This window comes from Narcine bancroftii, chromosome 6 (assembly GCF_036971445.1).
Source record: "Narcine bancroftii isolate sNarBan1 chromosome 6, sNarBan1.hap1, whole genome shotgun sequence".
Classification (NCBI taxonomy): Eukaryota; Metazoa; Chordata; class Chondrichthyes; order Torpediniformes; family Narcinidae; genus Narcine; species Narcine bancroftii.
In genome coordinates, this window is record NC_091474.1 from 17,795,620 (window position 1) to 17,821,950 (window position 26,331).

The 26,331-nt window shown below is 41.9% G+C and overlaps 1 protein-coding gene across 6 annotated transcripts in view; it reads right to left on the minus strand.

The window, feature by feature from the left end:
* The window catches only part of osbpl2b (oxysterol binding protein-like 2b), an 84,135-nt gene extending 58,512 nt beyond the window's left edge, over positions 1-25,623 (minus strand). For 2 of the 6 annotated variants that reach the window (XM_069884134.1, XM_069884136.1), the window contains exon 1: positions 25,073-25,421. Coding sequence is in view for 1 of the 6 variants with exons in the window: in XM_069884137.1 (XP_069740238.1) it covers positions 25,525-25,546 (22 nt within the window). In the remaining 5 variants the exon portion in view is untranslated. Of the gene's footprint in view, positions 1-25,072; positions 25,422-25,524 lie in introns of those variants that run through there. The other 4 variants (XM_069884133.1, XM_069884137.1, XM_069884135.1 and 1 more) reach the window with 4 other exon arrangements.
* Between the last annotated feature and the right edge of the window lie 708 nt (positions 25,624-26,331).

Here is a 26,331-nt window from a genome sequence, read left to right on the forward strand (position 1 = left end):
TATTCAGCCAGCTTGCCATGCTCCACGATAACTGTCAATAACTATTCACAGTCCTTTCATTTGGCTCTGGGTACCTTCCTGAATCTAGTCCACCTACAGCAAAAGCTTTTGTGCAGATTCAAGAAGGGAAAGAATCAATGACTGCGTTTCACAGCCTGAAACATCCAATCAGTGAGAATTCACAAGGAAAAAATATCTCGCACAATCTATTCCAGGAAAGATCAAAATTGAATTGTATAGAATCTAAAAAGTGTACTAAGTAAGACAAATTCTTTCCTTTCATCTCTCATTCAGAACACAACATTCCAAACTCTTACGATAGAGGATGGAGAGCAGAAGTTTCTAGCAATTTAAGCAATTCAAAATGTTTAAATCACATGCTTCCTCTTTATATTTCTATCACAGCAGTAATATCATCCATATTCTAAGTTTATTCATACAACACCTTGATATCAAATGAAATATCAATTAACATTCATGGTACAACAAAAACACAAATTAGCTTTTAAATCAACTAATAAAATCAGTTTAGGAGATTAAATGTGCTATTTCCAACCTGATGACATTAAACTAATGATGAGTCTATTGTCATCTATCTTGCTGTCGCCGAACACGTACTTGTAAAGAAAAACTACAATAATAAACTGATTGAATTAAATTGAGAAAATAAATACACAAGATAGATAATAAACATTCACAGCAATCCAACAAAAAAATGTGACACAAAAGTGCAGACAACCGTTTTGTGTTGTCAGAGAATTCTATGACTAATATACCAAAAAGGGGGTTCAGCTGTTGGGAAGAAACTGTTTCTAAGCTGGAAAGGTAGCAGGGAGAAGAGGTTGTGACCAGACTGATAAGGATCCTTTAGAACTTTGGTTTTCAAACATTTTCTTTCCACTCACATACCACTTTAAGTAATTCCTTACTAATCAAAGTACCCATAGCATAGGGATTATTTGAGGTGTATGTGAGTGGAAAGAAAAAGTTTAAAAACCACTGTTTTAATTGTGCCTAATTCACTCATTATCTGCACAGTTTCGTAACTCCAAAGGAAATGGACAAATGACAATTTTTCCCAAGCAAAATATTTCAGTAACAATTGGGTTTAGAGCAGTGGTTCTCAACCGTTTTTCCCCCATTCACATACCACCTGAAGTAATCCCTTACTTAATCCCACAGAGCATCTATGGCATAGGGATTACTTAAGGTGATTATATGAGTGGAAAATAAGTTTGAAAACCACTGCTTTAGAATGTTGGCTCAGCATCTTACATAGATGTATTGTAGGCAATAGATGGGAAGGTCAGAGCCTGTGATGGATCTGGCTATGTTTGCTGTTTCTGCAGTCCACTATTTTCCTGGGCACTTGAATTACCAAACCAATACAGTTTCAGTTCATAAAAAAAAGTGGTGTTTCAATAGTGCCAACAGATCTTTTGGTGGTTGTGGACTAGTTTACCATTAGGATAGCACATGGAGGTTCAAAAGCTGTTGGACAAAAACATTTCTTGAACCTAGACTGTCGCCTTCTATAACTTTTGCATAAAGGTAGCAGCAAGAAGCTGAGAGCAGGATGATGAAAATTTTTTGTGAGGAATTACCTCAAGAAGGTTCCCAACTGATAGATCTCTTATATGGGGAGGAGGAGGGAGGAGGATGGTTGAAGGAAGTGGGAGTCGTTGTCTGTTATGGACTTGGCAAGATTTACCATTTCGGCAGTCTTCTGCATTCTGGGCACTCAAATTGCCAAACCAGACCATGATGCAATCAATCCGTATACTTTCTACAGTATATCAGAAGTTTGAAAGAGTTCTGATCAGGCAGGAAAGTTAGTACATTGCTATTATAGCATCAGCAACCTTGGTTCATCTACCCTTCAAAAAAATGTACAGGGTTTGTACATTAATTGGTATTTGTAGGTATTTAAGGGGCCATGGGCTGGAAGAGTTTGTTATCATGCTCTATGCCTTTCTTTCTTTTTAAGATATTTTTACTGAAGTTTGCAATAATACAAAAATTAAACAATACAATTATATATTGAAATATGAATTTCAAGAAAAAGAAACACCCCCTACCACTATACAAGTATGTCAAAAATTTAAATTTTAAAAAATTTATTCAGTAATATGCCAAATCTCCTCAGATCTTAGAAAGCAGAGATACCGATATGCCTCTTCACAGCTGTTGACTCCAGAAGAGGTCATCTGATGGTAAAAAGAAAAAGGGGACTAGAACAAAGTTCAGGGAATGGAAGGCCAGGAACAAGGCTTTTGTTAATCTTAATGACTAGGAATCTTCAGTCAAAGATAAAAAGACAGTGGCACTATATGGTAGATTACACTGCAAGAATGAATGAGATGGAGACAAACTAGAAAAGCTGAAAAAAATCAAGTCAAATAATTTGTGCGATTTAAGAATTTATATTCAAGGTTATTGATTGATCATCTCTGAAAAATGGAGAGAAAAAGGTCACAGAAGTCAGAAATTAATCACACAAAGGAATGAAAAATGGCAAAAGTGATGAGATTTTCCACTTAAAAGTAGTAGAGAACTCTGACATTTTTAAAGAACAAGTAATGGCTGATCAGCACAAAACTGATTAGTCATTGTAAAAAATTACCTTATTAATCAAGAAAATATAAAACTGTTCCAGACATTTGGAGAATTCTTTTTGGTTTTATTAGGCAATTAGGTAATCTTAAACTATCCCTTCACACCAATGGACATGAACTTTAAATTTTGGGGAAATTTTCAGCCCACTGAACAAAATTTGTTACAAAGAATGTCACCACCCAGTCTTCAGATTGATCCATTTTCTTCCATGTTGCATGATCAACTAGATTTTTCAGGTATTCTTTTAAATATTTTTTTTTTTGCACTTCAAACAAAGACAAATTCTGTATATTCAGATGTAGGTTACATAAAATATTTTCTTCAATAAAGTTTCCTAAAAATCAGATCAAAGTGTGATTTAAAGAATGGATAGACTGTGGCACTATGCGCAGCTGAAGAAAGCACAGCCACCACATTGAGGGTCGTTAACGACTGTTTCATTTGAATTTAATGCACGCCCCTTTAAGAGCAGCATTGGATCAGCATGGCCATCTGTACAGGGCAGGAATAAGTCCAACTGGGCTGCCTTCAGGCAATCCACTGTAAAAAGTTCCTCCCTTCCCCCCACACCTAAAGTGAAAGTTCCGCCGGATCACCGGAGGACCTTATATGGACCTTTCTACGGGCACTGCAATGGTGCCGCCTGCGGTCCACTTCAGACGAACACAAACTGTGCAGAGTCTAGTTCCTTGGGGCGGTGGGAGAGCCGGGTACCGTGGCGTGATCGGGGTGGAGGGGCCAGGGAGGCACGTTTCCTGTGGAGATCCGCCAGCAGGTTCGCATACTCAGGTACGGTGTCGTGTCATGGGCCAAAGAAATCGCCAGGCAGGGAGAGTGGCGCGCCGTATACCAGTTCTGCCGACGAGGCTTGCAGGTCCTCCTGGGTGCAGTCCTGATCCCGAGGAGGACCTAGGGCAGTTCATTTGCCCAGTCCGGGCTGGTGAATCGGGCCATGAGCGCTGATTTTAGATGCCGATTAAATCTCTCAACCAAACCATTGGATTGTGGGTAGTAGGCTGTGGTGTGGTGGAGTTTAACCCCCAAGAGTCTCCCAGCTGGGCCCAGAGTGCGGAGGTAAACTAGGCACCCTGTCGCTGGTGATGTGCAACTGAACCCCAAATCGGGCGATCCACTAACTGACCAGGGTCCTAGCACACGTTTCTGCAGAAGCTTCTCTGATCGGGATAGCCTTGGGCCATCTCATAGCTTGGTTCATCACAGTAAGGAAGTAGCACGCCTCTCTGGACACCCACAAGGGACCCATGACATCAACATGGATGTGTTGAAACCTCCGCGTCAAAGTGCTGGATTGGGGCTTGCGTGTGCCGGTGGACCTTGGAAGCTTGACACCAGGTGCAGTTCCTAGCCAACTCCGCCACCTCCTTCTTGAGTCCGTGCCACACGAACTGCTCCACAACAATCCGCACAGTCATCTTCACCGAGGGGTAAGCAAGGTCATGGACTAGCTAAAGACTCTCGCCCTCCACCACAGTGAGACTACCGGACGCGGTAGACCGGTGGAGATGTCACAGAGCAGCGTGTCCGGGCTGTTGGGCAACTGGATGTCCTTGAGGTCAAGGACCGAGATGGCGGTCCGGAGGGCTTGTATCTCTGCGCCATGCTGCTGGGCCTGGGCTAGCTGCATATTGTCAAGGCCGGGGGTGAGAGTACGTCCACTACCACATCTTCCTTGCCTGCCCTGTGCCGGATGTAAGTGATGAACTCCGTCACGTAAGAGAGGTGGCACTGTTGCCTGGCTGACCACAGGTCCTTGGCCATCGCAAGTGCCTGGGTGAGGAGCTTGCGAAGACCGTGAAGAGTCTACCCTCCAGGAAATAACAGAAATGGCGGATGGCCAAGTACAGCGCCAGGAGCTCATGATGGAATGCACTGTACTTGAGCTCCAACGGGCGCAGCTGCTTACTGAAAAAGGCCAACGGGCGCCACTGTTCATAAAGCCATTGCTCCAGAACTCTCCTGACTGCCGTGGCTGAGGTGTCCACCGAGAGTGCGATGTGTGCCTCCGGGCGTAAGTGCACCAGCAGCATCGCGTTGGCGACAGCTTCCTTCGTTGCCATAAAAGCCTTGTTAGCCTCTTCCGACCAGGATAAAGTTTCTTCCTTCGCGGCGATCAGTGAGAACAGTGGACGCTGGGGTTGAACCGATGGTAAAAGTTCATCATCCCCACAAAGTCCTGCAGGACTTCAAGGGTGGAGGATTTGGGGAAACGTTCATATTTCAAACTCCAGTGCTGGCGCGGCCTCAGCCGCCGAGATGGTGTGCCCCAGGAACTGCAGCGACTGCTTGCCGAACTGGCATTTGGTCATGTTGACCGTGAGGCCAAAGTCCACCAGCCAGACAAACAAGGTGCAGAGATGGGTCTTGTGTTCTTCGCGGTTGCGACTGGCGATGAGGTTATTATCTAGGTAGATGAACACAAAGTCCAAATCCCTACCCACTGCGTCCATGAGGTACTGGAACATCTGGGCCGCGTTCTTTAACCCAAAGGCCGTCTGGAGGAATTAGAAAAGTCCGAACGGGATGATGATCGCAGTCTTTCCTACGTCGTCGGGGTGCACTGGGATCTGGTGATATCCCCGCACTAGGTCGACTTTGGAAAAGACTTGCTCGCCGTGGAGGTTGGCCGAGAAGTCTTGTATATGAGGGACTGGATATGTTCAGCCGTCAGTAGTCTCCGCAGGGTCTCTAGCCCCCAGATGGTTTGGGGACCATGTGGAGCGGTGATGCCCAGGCACTGTCCGAACGCCGGACAATCCCCACCTATTGCAGCCTTGAAAATTCCTCCTTCACCTGTTGTAGCTTTTTGGGCGACAGCTGTCTGGGTTTAACATGCAACGGGGGGCCTTGCGTGGCGATGTGGTGGAGCACTCTGTGCTGAGGCAAGGTGGCGTTGAAGTGTGGCTCCAAGATGGTGGGGAACTCGTAGAGTATATCGGAGTACTCATCCCTGGCGGTGGCCATGACAGCGATCTCGGGTTTGCAGGCATCCGCGGTGTCCAAGTGTATGGAGTGGAACATGTGAGCATTGACCAGCCTCTTGCCCTTCATATCGACCAGCAAGCAGTGAGCCCTCAGGAAGTTGGCCCCCAACAGCGCAGGGCCCACCAAGGCCAACATGAACCTCCAGTGGAATTTTTCTTTGCTGATCTGGATCTGTGCCCTGCAGGTGCCATAGGTCTTGATGGTGGAACCATTGGCCTCCCGCAGGGTTGGACTGGGAGATCGGGTGCAAGTCTCTAGTGCTGTGGGGGGTAGGATGCTCAACTCGGCCCCTGTGTCCACCAGGAAACGCTGGCCAGTGGATTTAATCGCTGACATGAAGGAGGCTGTTCACGTGGGGCTGGTCTGGTCATTTCCCTGGAAGCTGCAGGGTTGGCGGCACTTACGGGCTAGCGCTCCCCAGCGCTGGTGATAAAAACACCAGGTGGAATGGCTCTCCTCTGGCTTGTGCTTGGTGGCGGCTTGCATTCAGCTGGTTCCTGGTCGCGAAACCTGGTTGAGGGCTGCCTCGTTCTCCCTCTTCATGCGCCAGAGGGCATCCACTCGGGCTGTGACTTTACGTTGGTCCATGAAATCCTCGTCTGCCAGGAGCAGCTGGACATCTTCCAGCATTTGTTCGAGGAAAATCTGGCTGAAGAGGAAACAAGGCTTATGGTCCTCCGCTAGGGCCAGCATTTCATCCATCAGCGCTGATGGGCTGCAGTCCCCAAACCCGTCCAGATGCAAGAGCCTCGAAGCCCGTTGCTGGGGCGTGAGGCCATACGTCCACAGGAGCAAGTTCTTGAGGGTGGTATATTTACCCTCAGCCAGAGGATGACGGATGAGGTCGTTCACCCTGGCTGCTGTTTCATGATCCAGTGCGCTCAGGTCGTGATAAAACATTGTGGCGTCTGCTGAGATGTTTCTGAGGTGGAATTGCGCTTCCGCCTGCCCAAACCTCATCCTCAGCTGAATCCATGTCGCAGAAACCAGAAAGATGTCTGGGCTCATTGAGATCACCAATATGGCGCTATGCGCAGCTAAAGAAAGCATAGCCACCATGTTGAGGGTCGTTAACAACTGTTTTATTTGAATTTAGCGTGCACCCCTTTAAGGGCAGCCAGTGGGCTGGCTCAGTCACTACGTGCATGGTGACATCATAATTATTACCTGAGGCGCACGCTGAGCGGGAGGTTTGAGTCAGGAAGAACCCCTGACGGCGCTATCTTCTCATGACTTCCCCGCCATGTGGCAGCCATGAGAGTGCGCCACCACAATAATTTGTTTTGTTCAATTAATGAAAGAAAAACGAAAGCTATTAGATATGAAATGCTTGCAGTACAGGTAGAGTAACCCACATCCAAAGTTCGAAATACCGAAAAGATCCAAAAACCAAACTTTTTTAAAATGCTGACATGACATCACAAGTGGAAAAAAATTCAACACCTGACTTGCCAATGTGGGGTTCTGATACTCTGTTAGCATGCGTTTGATTACAAAACCAGTAAAAAAAAACCCAAAATCTTTGCTTCTGGCTAGGAAGATGCCAAACAGAGCTGGGTCCAAGTCTTCATCATTAGCTGTAGCTAGAGTCAGAGATAATGACTCCATTCTCAGCATTCCGGATGCGGTGCCGCCCTCATCGAAGTAGCTTCAGGCTCCTGCGCAGGAGTGGAGACCATAGTTGGGGACCTGCAGCAGCAGTTGAGAGTGTTGGGGAATGGTGACAGAAATCAATTTTTTTTTGGTACGCATTAAACATTATTTCATGTGAATTTTCATGTTGTTGTTTGTTGCTTAACCGCTGATACAAGTATTCTGCTGATGCTACTGTACTGTTTTGAGGTTTTTTTCTGTTTTGTTCTGAAAACCAAAAAAACCCAAAAACCGAACAATGTCTGGTCCCAAGTGTTTCAGATATGGAGTGCTGTACAAGTTTAATCATACAATAGGAATGCTAATGGGTTTCCACCACATAACTAGCAAAATCAAAGTTGCCGTCACTGGATTGTGACCACAGTTCCTTAAGTACCCAATCATTTGAGACTAATCTCACTTTAGTTTCCTTTTGGAAAAGTCGTCTTGCCTTGTAATTTGTTAGATAATAGAGATTTTTTTTAAAAATCTGCCTATGCCTCCATTGTTACATCACAAATTCAAACACTTGCTCATTCACCATTCTGCTCTGATCTCTCACCTCAACATATTGTCATAGAATACATCCATGTGGATTGGCCAAGCACCAACTGATGTTCATTAAGATCAGGAAACTAGCTAAATGTGTGAAGACAACAATCTGCTCATTATACAGACAGAATCTGTTGCAAAAACTGTCATCTCCCAGTTTTCAGCCTTGTGTATTTCAGATCTTGCTCATGCCAGTAATAAAAAAAACTCAGTGGCAAGAATCCCAGCTACCAATGCAGGTGTTCAATGCAATGCAGGTGCTTCGGAACTCCGGGGATACAGGGCTAGCATATGGAAAATGATATTCATAAATGATGTTATTTATAAAAAACGTTTCTGTTGTGTACCAATTATGTTGTGTTTGTGGGTCACGTCTCCAGAATGGAGGACCATCGCCTTCCCAAGATCGTGTTATATGGCGAGCTCTCCACTGGCCACCGAGACAGAGGTGCACCAAAGAAGAGGTACAAGGACTGTCTAAAGAAATCTCTTGGTGCCTGCCACATTGACTACCGCCAGTGGGCTGATATCGCCTCCAACCATGCATCTTGGTGCCTCACAGTTCGGCGGGCAGCAACCTCCTTTGAAGAAGACTGCAGAGCCCACCTCACTGACAAAAGACAAAGGAGGAAAAACCCAACACCCAACCCCAACCCACCAATTTTCCCTTGCAACTGCTGTAACCGTGCCTGCCTGTCCCGCATCGGACTTGTCAGTCACCAACGAGCCTGCAGCAGACGTGGACATACCCCTCCACAAATCTTCGTCCGCGAAGCCAAGCCAAAGAAAAAAAAGAAGTATTGAATATAGATATGTTTTTGGGAGATAAATTGGGGCAAGTGTTTTAGTGTAGGTCACATACCAACACTTTAAAACAGATCTTATTTAAAATACTGGAGCTCTGCTCATGCTAAACAGGCCAGCACTAAGAACCTTTGCAAAAGCTTTGGAGAGTGCCCAAGAGTTGTCTCTAATAGATTGTTGTTTACAAAAAGGCAGCAGATGAAAGAATTCATCAGTGCTGCAGGCTGTCTGGAGTGAAACTTGGTTTTAACTTTGGCGACAGAGAGTCATGTGGTTTTGCAATCAGAGAGAGTAAAACAGGCTTTTTCTCCATAGGGGAGGGAGGGAGGGAGGGAGGGGGAGGGAGAGGGGGAGAGAGAGAGAGAGAGAGAGAGAGAGAGAGGAATGGAACAGGACAAGCTGGCAAGTTCGTCGAAAACCCCATTTGGAAGGAGGGTTGTGAATGCTTAGTTCAGCCTGGTCAAAGCCCTTGTGGTTCATGCAAGAGGAGAGGATTGTCTGTCTAATATTTCTCTTGAAAATAAAATAAAAAAAGGAATTCTGTGGTGACCTGAAAGAAAGAGATTACCATCTGGAAAACCCTGATGGGGCAAGTTTCTTCGGCAAGACACTGAAGTGTCTGCTTATAAGGAATCAGTTATGGGTCTTCAGCGAAGAACAAATCTCTCTCTGAAAACTGACAAGAAGCTTCCTGAATGGTAACCATTTATCTTTCAAGCACCAAAGCCTGGTGAACTTCATAAATGTTAAATTCTGTGCACAGTATAAGAATTGCCTGCAACCAGTAAACTTGGAGATTGGACTGTGAATCAAAGAACTTTTCTGAATTTATGTACATATGATAGACACATGCACTTAGAATTAGAAGGGGATTAAGTTAGGTTAGTTAATAGTGTTAAGTTAAAGTGTGACCCTGTTTTCATGTATAAAGATAATTAAAAGCAACTTTTGTTTAAGTAACCATTTGTCTTGGTGAATATCTATTGCTGCTGGGCTTTGGGGTCCTCTGGGCTCGTAACAGTTGTAATTTAGCTATGTAAATAACCAGCTCCACAGTCTGGAGAAATGCTATCTTGTTTTCACTGTACACTGTAATGGTTATGGTATGAATGACAAATAAACATGACTTGATTTGCTCCATCCTTTCTTCTTCAGTACAAGTGGCAACATCAGTAGGATAATAAACACTTGCATTACTGTGATAAATTTTAAAATCAAAACAAAAATAAAGTTGTCATACAATTGACAACTTACTGTTATAATCTAGATTCAACTGAATTCACTCAAAGATGTTTCAATCATATTTTGCCCCAGGTTAAGCCTATGCAATTGTGGTCCAGTCCTGGGTGTGGACCTGGGAGAGCAGACAGTGGAGACACAGTGCAGCTCCAAAGGGTTCATTTGCCTGGTCTTAATGACGGTGGCTCTGTACAGGCACTAAACAGCCTATTAAAGATAAAGAACACGACAGTGTTTTTAAACTAAAATCCTGCAACTACAGGTCTGTGCACATGATGGCAGCACCTGTACTTGGCAGCAGCTCCTTTGCTTTTTCTCTTGTATTGCAAGGGACGCTGGGCACACTAATGGCGACTCAACTTTAACCCAGTAATTAACCACCAATCTACCAGTTAATATGCCAGTGTGAACGCTCGCAAACTGGCGTGCAGGGGTCAAATCGCCCCAGGGATGAACCGCCTAGGGAGGTAGTATCATCACAGATTTATTTTGCATCGACGTACCAGTTCACCCAGCGTGAATGGGACAGGGGGTATGCAGGACGTCACCGCTAGAGGATAGGCACCCCTTTGCTCTACGATGCCAGACGGTGAATGTGAAAGGGCATATAACATTTGTCCAATGTGAACGGTTCTACCTGTATTTTAAAACGGTTCGTTGAACCGCCAATTTAGCAGTTTGCCAATTTGAAAGGGTCTACTGTCTGCCTTAGAACAGGTAGAAGGCAATTTTGTGTACTATTACAGGTTCTATAAATTAGAACAACAATTGTCCTCTTCTCAGGTAAATCTCTTCCCTCTCTCTTTTCATTTCTTCTTTACCTTCCCTATTGACTTTTCTCTCCAACTCTCCCTCTCAAACTGCATGCCATTGTCTCTCAGCCACAAGCAGTCCGAAGAATCCTCGTCTCGGCATCATCAAGGAGAGCAGCCTCTCAGACAAGAGCGGGATCTCGGGCTCAGTGGCATTCCTTCCCTCCCTCCTCTCCCCAGTACCCCTGAATTTCCAACACTGACTCTGAACCCTCCCCTTAGCCTACTATCACACACACATGACTCCCCAGTGTGTGGTAGGCTTAGGGGAGAATTTGGAATCGGGACTTGGGCATCAGGAGCTCCTGTGACTGGGGAACAGGAGCCCACCGACTTGCCAGTGAGTGTTCCATCGGCCCAGGAGCCTCCTCGGGGATCAGAGGCAGTGGTGGCAACGTGTCAAGGATCGGCAGCAGCGGTGGGAGGTCTTGTGGATCGGCAATGGCAGTTGGGATGTGTTAGGGATCTGTGGCAGCCAGCATTTTTTGGTAAGAATTATACATTATTTTAATGTTTAAAAGCCCTTCACTTGGTTGTTGTTTAAACATTGATACAAGTGATTTGCTGTTGCTACATAGACACAGTCCCGACCATTTCAGATAATCGAAGTTGTACTCTACACGATTGCTCTTTCAGCATCAGTGGATCAAAATCCTGGTACTCGCTCACTGTTCTGTGGGATTATCTTAACCAGAGGACAGCAGTGGTTCACCACAACTTTTTCTGGGGTAATCATATAAACATATAACCGTTTACAGCACGGAAACAGGCCATGTCGGCCCTTCAAGTCCGTACCGGTTCACTTGAACAACTCCACTAGCTCCTCCTCAAACTCCTGAGGAAGCAGAGCCTCTCTTAGGTCGGTACATCCTGAGATTTTCCAGGTCCTCATAGATTCTCTTTATAAGACCCCGTTTTCTTGGATACTTTACTCCGTTCGCTGTTCTCTGGGGATCTTTACACATGTTCCTTTTCTCTTTTTAAGTCCACATCCTCTAGGATTATTTACTCTATTCCTTTTCTCTTTATAAATTTCCGTTCTCTGGGATTCTTTACTCTGTTCCTTTTCTCTATAAAAGTCCCTGTTCTCTGGGATTCTTTACTCATGTTCATTTTCTCTTTATAAGTCCCTGTCTCTCAACCCTTTGAATTCTGTGTCCCGGTTTCTAGGCACTACCAACAAGCAATCCCACTTTGTGGGAGTGGTGTTATACCCAATAAACCAGCTGGCTCATACTGGAGGGCATGCTGTAGTTTACAGTAAGGAGTAAACATTATGAAAGGTTAAAAAAGGGTTAAAAATAAGTAATAAATGCTGGCACATTTATTAATTTACTTTCAAGATTCAAGATAAAATATTTTTATTTTTGTTGGAACAACTGCTTGAAGGTTAATATTTTAGACAAATGATTCTCTCCCAAGATGTTCTGTCTACCATTTTATTTTGCAATGTTAAAAGTTGATGGTGCTGGGATATCATTTATCTAAATCTCCCATTTTTTTTTTATTTATAGCAGAAAACAATATTATATTAGAAAATTATATTAACCAGGACATTTAACATTAAATGATAGTTCAGAGTTTGTGAGAGAAATGAAATCATTCTGTCCGAATACCACTGAATGGAGTTAAACAAGTTGTGCCACTTTCTACATGAAAGCAAACTGGTTGATACAATACAGGGTGGGTCATACAGTGAAATGTCTTATTTACTGTATTTGAATGTTTTTAGCTATTAAAATAGTTTGAAATCTTGGCAGCTACCCAAATAAAATCTGCTATTGCAAAAAAAATTGAAGCTGTGATGTTACTTGATAGCCCTCTATAGTTAAACATCTAAGTGCCCAAAAGTCTCAAATCTGAATTTGTATCTATCCACAACACATGGTACACAAACCACAACCTTGCATCAGTGAAAGAGTGCTAACCCCATTACCTCAAAGTCATGGATACATCCATTTAAAATTAATCTGATAAAGAAGCAGTGATAATATGATGGCCTAATGCAGGATTTTGTATCAGATAAGATCCTAACACGAAGAAGGACAACATGATTAACAGAAGTTATTAACATTCAACATAGATGAGATTCTGCTCCCTGGCATTTATTCCTCTGTGAAGAAATTGGATATAGGAGCTGGAATGTCATATTACAACTGTAATAGATGGTGAGACCACACAGAACCAAAGGACTGGTCATCCAACTATAAGAAAGATGTCATTAAGCTGGAAAGGAGGCAGAACACATTCATAAGAATGTAACCAGAACTTCAGGCTTAAATTACAAGGATGCTGGGACTTCCTGGAATCCAGAAAGGGGGACCTATAGGAGGTTTACAAAATCACAAATGGCATAGATAGGGTAAATAGTCACATATGAATGTGACTTATGTGGCATAGGTTTGAGGAGAACTATTTAAGAGATCGGTGGGATACCTTTTTCAGACGGAGAGTGGTAGGTATACAAAATGAGCTGGCAGAACAGTGGTATAGATGAGTTTGTACAATTTTAACATTTAAAAGGCATCTAGACAGGTACACAGATTAACCAACTTTGGTAGACAACATGGTCAGCATGGATAAGTTGAGGAGAAGGGCCTGTTCACATGCTATAAAACTGACTCAAATAGCAAAAATGAATTGGTCATTCATCTTAACTCAGCATACTCAACCACATGATGGCACAAAAATGTATATTTCATTTTCCAATGGGATTTTAAAAGTGCTAAAAGCAAATGGTTCATTATCAAGGTTTTACAATCAAATTCTTTCTACGGAGTTATCATTAGTTAGTTGTCAACTCTGAATAATCTTCTTTAAAAAGGTTAGTCGAGCACAAAAAGAAAAATTAAATATTTAATCAAATGAACTATTATTATGGTCTGGGTATAAAGGTGCACAAATTTTAATTATGATTACACTAAAATTGCAAATAATTAACAACTCACGTAAAATAGGTTGAAATGAGAATAAGAAATACTCAACAATTCAGCATCCAAGGAAGAAGAAAGAGTTAATATTTCAGGCTGCAGACCCTTCATTAGATCTGGGAAATAGCCAAAAACTAATTTAGTTTAAATTCCAGAGACTATGATGGAGATGAATAGACCAAAAAAAAAAAGCTATCACTTAATTCAACTAAATAGAAGACTGCAGATCAAGTGGTGATGAATTAGGGAAGTGCACATTAAAGGGATGGGTTAAGTTGTTGAAATTATTCTGCATATCATGAATTCCATACTTAATGATACATACATAGATAGTGATACTGGTTCAGACTTGAAATACTAAAGATACAGACATAAAAAAAGATTAATGTTGAATAAACAAATTGACCATTCTGAAAAATTGGGACACTAAATTGGAATCATGCATATAAAATATACATAATTGCAATGTAATAAACACTACAAATTCAAAAAGACACCATTGTAGCCGTGCACTATTCAAAAGACACAGTGTAGTCAGATTAAGCTCCGAGTTTTATTAGGGTTCAGCCCCGACCTTTATACTTGCACTGTTCCCACCATGGCCCCCCTTGGCTAAAGCCACAACATGCATAACAAAAGTGGGTTTCCCGCGCACAGGTAGCTTTCTGCCCCGCGCACTATCCTTGTCTGTTGGCTGTGCAGCAAGGCCAGCATCATTTTGGGGTCGCTGACCTTTAAGCTGCCTTTGCCGTTCACCCACCGGTTCACTTGTTGGGGCCAGTACTGCTGTGCGGGCTGCTGGCCTTTGGTTGCACTTGCAGCCTGGAGCACTGGCTCAGTCTTTAGGTTCTTCATCATGTCGAAAGAGGGAATGTTAATGAATATCTATCAGAAATGTCTGCATGCAAAATGAGCTAGACAAAATTCTTTTTAAATTAAAAACTATTGGGGCAATAGGGTCTGGAGATTTTCATATGACACAAATGCCAGAATACAACCATAATAACCAATGGCAAAACAAGTCGGAGACTTATTATCATCCAGCAAGCAATTCACCACCTGACTCTTTGAAGATTTCCTCTAACCAAAAAACACGTGCAGAGTATTAGCAAACTCTCAACTTGCTTGGTTAAGGGCAGCTCCAAAATTCAAGCAATAAGACAGCATCCAGGACAGAGCAACTCATTTGATTGGCTTGATATCTAAAATATTCACTTGATATCTAAAATATTAATTCCCACTAAAAACATTGATATCATGCCATTTGTTTTTTTTTACTTCTTGTGGGAAATCAATTAATGACACAGCATCTAATCACAGACAGATATCTAAAATTAAGCAGTTACCATGACAGGTATCTGCATTACAAATTTATCTATCTTCACTTATGCTTCAAACTATTCTACACATTCAAATTTAATCACTCTTGTCAATGGAGTGATGGAACCTTAGTTTATAGGTTCTAATTCCTCAGGGTGTGATGTCAAGTACCTTATTTGTGCAATTCAGTACAATTCTAGTTGACATTGGTTTAGTGGATGTGCAAGATAATGTTTGAAATACAAATCAGTGTGATAGCATTTGTTTCAAGAACACATTTTCAATTAGATACATTATTTTGTTGTGATCAAATTAGATTTGGATTCAAATGTTAGTAGCATAAGCAATTTCTGACAACTTTATGAATGGAAATAGAATATTCTTTAGATTTGTAGTTAAAAAATGAAGCTGGAAGGCTTATATTGACAAAACTCAGCAGTTGTTAAATTGGTGCCAGTATCAAAACATTTAAAATATTGAAATTTGAGCTCATTCATTGTTAGATGAACAGAGGGAAGGAGGAACACAATCTCCCTAAATGGGCAGTGATGGTAAACAGGCCCATGTCCACATTTTCATAAACTGAGTACAGTATGCAATCATGTGTTCTAAATGTGCAGCTAGAAGCAACAACTCCAAGCTCTACACTCTGACAAGTGTTTTTAAGGACTTATTCTGTTGGATTTTCTAAAAAATTGATAACAAAATAGGTAAGCAGCAAAGTGTCTGTTTCAATCATTATTAAGTACTGAACCTCAAATCATTTCATAGGCATTAATTAGGATAAACATAAATGGTACATTAGGTTCTCCATTGCCAGGCAAAGATATTACTTTTGATATTTTAACAAAGAAAATGACAGAAATTCAGCTCACTCAAAAGGTGATTTTCAAAGTTTGTGCAAATAGTGATAAATGTGCCGCATCACAGTGGGAAGCAAGGTGAGTGAACCCAATCCTGCTCTTATCTGGCAATGATAAACAAATACTGCATATTAAAGGAAAAAAGGGTAACTACAGATAGAGTAGATCGCCTTCAGGATCAGAGTGGTATACATTTGAGAAGCCAAAAGAGATGGGAAGTTTTTAAATGAATAAATCTCATCTATAATGTACCATGGAGAAAGATATTGAAGATAGTGAATTTAAGAAACAATTCATAAATGATATTATGAATGAAGTGATGTTGGCAGTCCTGGCACCCATAAAGATGAATAAATCCCTGGAACCCAAGCAGGTGTATCCTAGAATGTGTTGGGTAGCAAGGGGGATGATTGCTTGCACTCTAGCAGAGATTTTTTGCATCAAACCAGAAGACTGGAGGATGGCTAATGTGGTCCTTTACTTAAAAAAGGGCAATAAAGACAAGGCAGGTTATTAAGCCTTACATTAGTGGTGAAAATCATACAGGAAGGGATTAATTTGCATTTGGAAAGGAAAGAACTGATTAGGGATAGTTTGGATAACCTTGTCCTTGAAGAGGACAGGTTTTCACAGAGGATGGCAGATATATGGAACAAGCTATCAGAGGAGATGACAGAGGCAAGAAGAATGCCAATGTTTCAAATTCCTTTATACTGGTGCATGGATAGGAAATATGGATAAAGGTCAAACCAAGACAAATAGGATTAGCATATTTAGACATCTTAGCCAGCATGGATAAATTGGGCCAAAGGGACCATTTCCATACTCCATAATTATGAATCAAATTATCTGGGTTTCTTCTGGTATGCAAGATTCAGCTTCACATATGGAAACCAAATTTATTATAGAGCTGTCTGCAGAATGAAAAATAAATTGCATTTCACCAAATAAATTAAATGCTATAGGTGGGGGGGGGGGAAACCTAACCCATTTGATCAACTTCCATGACTTTAAATATTTTGGAATTATTGTTAATAATATTCTAAATTCTGAGGCACATTACACATGAATTAAGTAGTAATTTTTTAACACTTCATCCATGCATTCCAGGTGAATCATTTATAAAAAAAATATGAAAAATGTAACTGTTGAATTGAACAGAAAATATAAACTTTCATAAGCTTACTTGGATAACATAAGCTCGTACAAAACTACAAAAGTAAATAATGAAAGTTCAGGTCACATTGTTTACTCCTCGGTTCAACATCAATCTTACAATAGTCTTTAAAAAGTTGTTTTACAGACTGGGGACAGCATACAATGGAATTCTCCAGGGGACTGTAGCAAGACCACTAAGATTAATATACATAATTTTTTTTAAATTTAGACATACAGCAAGTTATCAGGCCCTTTTGGCCCAGAAGCCCATGCCACCGAAATGCTCTAATTAACCTACAACCCTCGCATGTTTTGAAGGGTGGAGCACCCAGAGGAAACAAACTCCATACAAACAGCACCAGATTCAAACCTGGGTCGCTGTGCTGTAATAGCATTATACTAACAGCTACACTAACCATGCTACCCTATCAGTATCTATAATTTGACTATACATGACACAAAACCCAAACCTGTTGACAATCTGGAAGTTGGGCAAGGTGTAAGGAAGGCAATAATAAAGAGAGGCAGCTAAAATAGCCAGGTCAAACTTAATTTTGACAAATGCAGGATTACTTTTTTTAAAAAAACAGGAATAAAAAGACCATATACACCAATTTGGAGGCCATAAGATCAGAGAGATTGGGAGATGTATTAAAAGTAGCAGGCCATGTTCAGAAAGTAATTTAAAACATGCTGGATGCTGGGCTTTATAGAGACTTGGAGTACAACACCCATAATGTCAAGATGAAAAAAAAAGATTAAGTTGTTCAACACTGTTTCATCCATAAGAGCAATATTGTGTTAGTTTAGGACACCATACTTTAGAAATGAAGTGAGGAATTGGAGTGAGAAATTAAAACTACAGACACTGGAAATCCAAAATAAAATAGAAACTGCTGGAAATACTCAGCAGGTCAGGTTCCATCGGTGATGGAAAAAAACCAGATTTACCATTTTAGATCAGAATGTGGTCTGATCTGCTGCATTTTTCCAGTATTTTCTATATTTTTAAATTAAATTAAATAGAGAATGTGCAGAATAGATAGATCAAAATAATTCCAGGGATGAGGCACCTTAGTTATATGCAGTCAGTAAAAGCAGGGGTGGTTCTCCTTAAAGAAGATTGGAGATCAAATGAAGGCATTTAAAATCAGAATATGTATAAACCATGGATAAAATTGATAGAATTTTATTTGCTTTGACAAAGGGGGTCAACAACTTGATGATAAAGAATTAAAGCAATTGGAAAAAGAATGAATACTATTAAGAACTGGGGGAGTAAGTGCAAAATACTTTGGAGGTAGAAGCAACCTGAGCATTTAAAAGAAACTTTGTAGATTCAATGAGCCAAATAACTTTTCATGCAATAATGAAACTGATTTTGTCATCACATACTCTACTGCCACATTGTTTCAACCAGAATACTTATCCCATCCACTGTTGAACATGTTTCTTACTTAATAACAAGCCCTTTGAATTTCAAAGACACAATTTTTCTGTTATCACCCCCTCCCTCATTAATGAGCAATAGCATAATTCAATATCAAACAATTTAATTGTCAGTATTTTAAATCAGCATGGCAATCAATGGTACACATAACAGTAAGTTGAATTTGAATCTTCTTCAGTATTCAGATATTTCAAGAAATTAAAATAAGTTCTGGTTTATAGATGTGAATATTTCCACATGCATGCTCACTTTCAAGAGCATATATTTTGCCAATAATTCAGTCAATTTCAAAGATTGTGCAAAACATCAAATCTTATCCAACCCACAAATGCCACCTCTCCCAAAGATTAAGCTATTTTGGAGCTATATACAAATGACAGAATAGCATTTTACCTGGACCACTACACAAATTCTTATCATTACACAAAAATCTTTTCCAATGTGAACTCTCCCTCAATGTCAGCAAATTGAAGATCCTGTTCACCAACTTCAGGAAACAGGGAAATGGGGGTTAGAGTGGGTGGATAGTACACATTCCTGTACACATCAAGGGTGTTGCTGAGATGGAGAGCTTCAATTTATTACGAGTAAAACTCACTAACAACATCAGCACAAATACCAAGAAAGCACACCAACAATTTTACTTTCTCAGAAGACTATGGAAATTTAACATTTCCTCGAGATCTCTTGTCAACTTTTACAAATGCACCAGACAAAGTATTCTGTCCAGATGCATACAGTTTGGTACAAATATTGTTCTACCCAAGACTGTAAGAAACTGTAGAGAGCTAAGAATGCAATTCAGGCCATCACACAGACTAATCTCCTTTCCATCAACACCTCCCATTTTCTCAGGAAAACTGCCAACATATTAAAGGTTCCATTTTATCATGTCATACTCCCTTCTTTGCCCTTCCGTCAGGCAGAAGATACTCCAGATTCAAGGATAGTTTCTTTCCTGCTGTTATCAGACTCTTAAATAGACCTCTCATTGATAAAAAGATGATGCATTTGCACTATTTTAATCTTGTGTCCCTCCATACCCTACACTCTTGATTTACTGTGATGTTATGCATGTTATGTGTTATTATTGCACAACCTAATGTACTTAAGTGAGGATTGGGTTACCTGGATGGCACAAAATAAAGCTTTTCAGTGTATCTCAGTAGATTGGACAACAAACAATCCAATATACTGGGGATGTGCATGTGTGCATCAACTGAACTGAGAGAATCACAGAAGTCTGCAGATGCCGTGATTGTAGTAAACACACCAAAATGCTGGAGGAACTCAGCCGGTCTTTTCAGCAACTATAGGAGATAAAGGTAAATTGCTGATGTTTTGGGCCTGAGCCCTTCTTCAAGGAAGAAGCAGAATAAAAGCAGGAAATCTCAGAAAGTCTCAAAATGCAAACCATGGGGGATGAATTCAGACCAACAAAAAGTGGATACAAGGGACGAGGTAAGAATTTATCATGTTTGCGCAAAAGGAGACAGAGAAGGGGAGTGGGAGGGGAGTTCTAAGTGAAAGCCAGAGAAGTTGATATTAATGCCATCTGGTTGGAGATGCCCAGTCAGAAGTTGAGGTGTTGTTCCTCCAATTACAGGAGGTATGTACCTTTTCAGTTCCACACTAAAAAACCTGCATCTCTACAAAAGACACCTTCACCCTTCTGGTCTAATACAGTTAATCCTCAATGAACTGGACAGATACTTTTTCTGGAAATGTAAACAAGCCAGTAAAAAAAAGTTACATTATCACATCACAGCAATTTTTCACAACCGATGATACTAATGATTTCATAAACAAAATAATGCAGATAGTGGAGATTTAAAATAAAAACTGAATACGGGCAACCCCCTTGTTAACAGGGAGTGGGGGCTGCAATCCTAGAAAAAAAATGTATCATGATTTTCAATAATGCAAAACCACATCATTTGCTCAAGTGTCAGGAAATAATAGTTGTAAAATATTGATTTAATCACTACCCTTCCCCCCACATAAACTTCACAAGAACAAATTTTGCTCCACATCTCAATTTTTAGGGCAGTAATTTGTGAATTCTGCAAGGGTAAAATTCCATTACACAAAAGGTCCCTTAAGATAAGGGTATGGTTAGTTCTTGTTATAGTTTGTATGGGCACGCCCCTTGCTGACTGTGCTTGCAGGTCCTCCCACAGATCCCTGATAAGGCGACTGTGCCACAGCTCTCGCCTCAGTCCAGGACAGTCAACCATCATGGATGTGCCTCCATTCTGTTGTTAATAAAAGCCTATTAGTTCTTATATCACCAAGTCATTTGAAGTAATTGATGATGCATCAACGGGATCACCTGTACATTGTACATATTTAGCAAGTTGAGAGAAATAGGGTTAACAATGCAGTCAATGACATCACAGCTCAAATGGAAAACAAATAGAAAGCAAGAAAATGTGAGTGAAGATCTGCTTCAGAGTAAAAGGCAGATTAATTAAACACAAGTTTGCTTCGCGACACCGAGATGGAAATATCAGAATCTGTCTTAATTTATTGCATCCAAAAGTCTGCAAAGTATCCAATGGAAAGATGAGGTGGTTGTCAACTTGCACTGAACTTAACTGAAAGAGTGAAACAGAAAGTGATCTTCTCATGGACAGTAAAGCAATTATTACACCTTAGCAGGTCCAAATGCAGAAGAGACTAGAGAATCAGCACCAAATATAGTGTACCAAGTTAAAAACAGTTTCACTTACGAGCATTGATAAACAGGCACAAACATTTACAAGAAAAGACATCTTTCAAAAGAGAGAAATTTATTGAATACAGAGGTTACAAAGAAATGAAGATTATGGGGAACCTTATTATGGTACTGGAATGTAGGGAAAGACATGGGAAATGTGTAGTAATGTGCTGGTAGGGGATCTTCAGTTCCAGTTTTGAAAGGTTTAGAGAAACACTAAATGAAAACCATTACAATCTGAATAAATGTGATGGAAATGGAATAATTGGGAAAACAACATTCTTTTTAAAAATGTTGGTTGCTGGAGGTGGGGTAGCTGTAGGAGACAGAAAAGTTGTTCCCCCCACCACTGTAATCCCTTTGGGATTAAATAAAGAGTAGAAGATATATGTACCAGAACCATTTTAACGTAGGATGGGTATTGCCCAACAGCAACCACACAGTCGAGCCAGAACAATATCTTAGTCCAATTGCAAGAAGATACATTGACACTTTTATTTTAAAAAAACACCCCATCTACCCAAGTGGACACCTTCAGGAATTCTCAGATCCATCAATACTGTCAAAAATCATAAGGGTTTGGTCAAAGATGATCTTGTTGACATTGTCAGTATTCATCCTACCCAGCAAAATAAATCAAAATTTTATGCAATAAATTGCAACCATCAGTCGGTCCATTTTTCTAAACTGTCTACACCAACTGAAATTTGATGATACCTTTGAGTTGCATTTCTGCAAAATTTTTTATAATTTGTATTTGTTACTTAGCATTATTTAGTACAGAGATAGGCCCACCAGACACTGTTTGTTCTCACCCTCCAAGAGTAATCACCTTTTCCCTCACACAGCACCATTCCCATCTTTTCCATCCCTGCAAACCCCCCCCGACACCTCGCTGCAAACCACCCACCCCTCCCTACGAGCCCCCGCAAGTCTCTTGCTCCTCCCTGCACTAGAGACAATTTATAGGAGCCATTTAAGCTACCATTCAGCACACCTCTGATACATGGGAGGAAACCTGAGAAGATGAGAAAATCCAAGCAGCACAGGAAAAATTAGCAAACACATGGACAGTTCCCAAGGTAAATATCTCTAGACAGCACTAACACAGTTACTTGTTCTCATGAAACATTACATAGATTGAATATTTGATTAAAAAGAACCAAAAATTTGAAAATTCAAACCGAAGTATGAGAGTCAGTCCTGCTCTGTTATTCTATAGAATCAAAGCAAACTTTTACATCAATTTCATTTCCCATATTTGGGTGCAAGTTAGTGGAACAAGGCAAAAAATGGTTCAGCACAGACTAGAAGGGCTAAAGGGGCCTGTTTCTGTGCTGTAATGCTCTATGGTTCTACTTTATCTCTAAATCCCCTTATTCAATCTTTATCATCATCTACTGGAGGAATTCAGCAGTGGGAGAAAAAAAAAATCTTTAATGTTACAAACTGGAACAGTCCTTCAGGACTGAGAATGTGGAGGAGAGAAAACAGGTACAATGAGGACTGGGTGGGAGGGGTAGGACAAGTGCCAGTGAGGGACTGATGAACCGGAGAGAAGGTAGAAAATAACAGAGGCAGTTGACTGGCAGATGCCAAAGAGGGGGAAGAGAGAAGTAAGAGGAGCAAGGAGTGAGGTTGAAGAAGATTAGTAATACACGGTGTGGTGGTTGAAAGATTGGGAAAAAGGCTGCCAGTGCTGGAATCTGAAGTTGACAATAATGGTATAATGAGAGATAATGGAAATGATGGAGGAGAACAATCCAAAGGGGGAAATGGGGGTGCAAGAGAAAGGAACCAAAGAGAAAGGGGATTTACAGATTACAGACCGGTCCATTCTTGGGGCCTTCTTTACTGCTAGGTAAGGCCCAATGATACTAGAGGAATAATACCTTCTACTCCACCTGGACACTTTACAGCACAATGGTATGAAAATATAATTTTCCAATTTCTGGTAAAATGTTTCCCTCTTTTCTTCCCAACTAATTCCATTCATTCCCCCTCCCCTCCATTTCTGTTCCCTTTCCTATCCAATTCCATCTGTTCTCTCATTATCATCATCTTATCAGATTCCAGCTCAGGCAACTTTTTGCCCTACCCACACCACCCTGTATGACTCACCTTCTTCCACCTCATTTCTTTGCTTCTCTTCTATCTGGCATTTATCAGTCAACTGCCTGTTCACCACTCCCTGGTTCACAAATCATCAACTGGCCCGTCCTACTCCTCCCAGCCTGTCCTCTCCACCCCACTACACACTATCCTGATAAATGCAATGTTGACTACTCTTTTTTTCCTCGTATTAATGCTGCTTGACCTTCTAGACATATTGCTCCAGATATTAGTTAGCAGTAAGTCTCCAGTATCCCTGACAATCAACATTCCTCAAGTATACAGAAATTCACATACGTCTAATTTTCCAAGAAAATGAGACCTTTCACAGTCATTAAGGATTAACTCCCTATTTTTCAACTATGGCCATTAGTTATTTACTATTCAGATGGGTGGAAAAATAGCCTGCCAGTATCTATAATGTTCACTTCTCCTTTCTTCAAAGTTCTAAAGAAGATAGGCCCATTCTATTCATTCCCCTCACTCCTGGAATCAATCCAGTGAATCTTCTTTGCAGCTTAGTTAAGTTCACTAACCAAATCCAAAGTTTTCCACGTTCGGTCTTCCCAAAGTCTTATAAAATTTTAAGATTCAAGATTCTTCTATTGTCAAGGAATCGTACAGAACATGTAATACTATACAAAATTGCCTTCACGTAATCTTTTGCCAAATAAGGCAAATTTACTATTCACAATTCCTTGTGACTTTTGTTGAAGGGCAAGGGCATTCAAATCCAAACAGTTGGTCGTCTCTAAATTTTCTTCTATGTACAAAAAAGTTGGCATTATACTCCAATGGCCATCTTCTCCCCATCACTTAACTATTTTAGTTATTGTATACTGTCACACCTGCCAGCTCAGTGCAAACACCTTTGCATGGTCTCCACACTGGAGAGTATATTCTGATTATTTATTCATATTTTCTATTCATTTAGTCTATCGGATACATGTTTTGGAAGTTATTTGTCAAACGTCCCTCCATCCACAAACATGCAGCATTTTGGATGCATTATTATTTTGACAGATGCATCGAGCAAGGCTTGCAAAATAGTGTCTGGGATGACCACACGAACTGTGTCCTCTTTCCCAACATTTTTTTGACTCCACCCCACTAAGTTGCAGGTTTGCCGAACAAATTTGGTCAATGGGACCTCTGGCCGAGGAACAACCCTGAGTTAATTAAGAACAATCACTCAAAAGTCACAGAATCAAGTTAGGGGCTACTTAAATAAATGATGTCAACTGCAAAATTCCAAGATACCAGTTTCAATTCCATTATGATATTAGAAAGAGAGGTAATAAGAGGGGGTGTGTGTGTGTGTGTAAAAAAAATGAAAATCCATCAACTGTGCAGAGTTGAAGGAGAGGTGACGTCGCCGACACGATTAAGCATTACAGGCAGAAATGAAACACTGCGTGGAGACAGAGGTGATGTCACATCAGCTGTGGGAAGTTTTTCGACGGCGAATGTGCTGCAAACTTCCACTTGTCAATAGGGAGGGTTTGCAAGCGCTGTCAACGTCTCTTTGGCCGGGGGTGGGGGGGGGGTCTCCCAACACCCATGAGGATGCATCGAGTGCCACGTTCCTCGATGCCCATCGGTCGATGGGAGCGCGTCCCGGAGGATGATCAGCCGTGTTCCGTGGCGTGCGAAAGAACCCCCTTTTTTAAAGCGAGCTGCTGTGCACCGCCCGCCCGGGGTTGCCCCCGCATTGAAGTCTCCCGAGGGCCCCGTCGCCGAGGTTGCGCTCAAGGGCCGGTCGCGACGTCCGCGCGCAAACCCGACCATATGCCCATCTCCGGCAATGTGGACCACACGTTAGAAAGCACAAATCAACACGGGGCGCTCCCCTGCTCGGTTACCTGCCGGCTCTGATTGCGAGAAAACCCGCGGGGCGCCTTCTCAAAGTGTTCCCGGTGTTTGTTTTTTTTTGTTTCCTTTCGATTCAACAACCCTTCATCGCCCCGGATCGAACATCCAGTTGTCAAGGGCTCAAAGGCAGCAGTGAAAGCGGAAACGCAGCCAACCTCGCTGAGTGACAGCGGCGTGCTCCTATGGGCGGACGCCCTGACGGACACTGGCCCGGGCCGCGGTCCAATAGGAAAGGGAGTGGAGGCGGGCCTTGAGGTGGTGGAGGAGGGCGGAGAGCTCGAGCTCTGCCAACCGCCGTTTGAACTCGACACTGACTTGTCCCCCCCCCCGCCCCATTTTAAACGGAGTTCAGGCCGGGAACCAGGTAATGGCAGTTTGGCGCCAGGCGCGCCCCACCAACAGGGCCCTGGGGTGCGAGGGGAACCGTCACGCCGCTACTCACCGCCACCTGTCCCCGGGCCCATCAGCCTGCCACCGTCATTCGCGCAACAACAGACGGGAGCGCGCAGAGCCGCCACTTCTCGCGAGACCGCCCGCTCGCGATCTCGCCCGCCCCCTCCCGGTCAATCCCCAGCGAGCGCGCCCTTCAATCAGTCACTTCGTTAATGCTGGAGGTGCAGTGTCCATGAGGTGGGGTGGGGTAAAAGGCCTGAGCCCTTCTTCAAGGTTTCAACCAGTAGTTCTCAACCTTTTTCCTTTCCACTCACATAACATCTTCAGTCATCAAATATGCACCCCATGCATATTTGCAAAAATTCCCCCTCCATCCACAAATATGCTGCTGCATTTTGGATGCATTATTCTGACAGGTTGTGATGCACCGTGGTGCAGCAAGCAAACACAGAGCATGAAAAGACTGTACGACAGGCTTGAATCAGCTCAAACTCTGTACCCCCCCACCAATCTTAATACCTTGCTGGCTGCACGTGTCCGATCGACCCCAGGAAGGACCAGCCTCCCAGGTTGCCTACCTGGAGGAGTGCGGCCAGTGTTGTGGTTGTAGCACCACACAGGGGCATTGAATAATGCACAATATTCAGTTATGTGCCCAATATTAAAATGTCTGAAAACCCATCTTGAGCATTCGAACAAGGATCATTTGAATAAACACCCAAAAAACGGTCTTACTCCTTCCCAATCAGTTATTTTTTTCAAAAGGCATCGTGAGTCCAGGTGCTGTGCGGTGAGACAAAAAAGTCTGGTTTAAGCAAAAAATAAGCAAGCATCTTAATTATATAGAGAAAGGGAG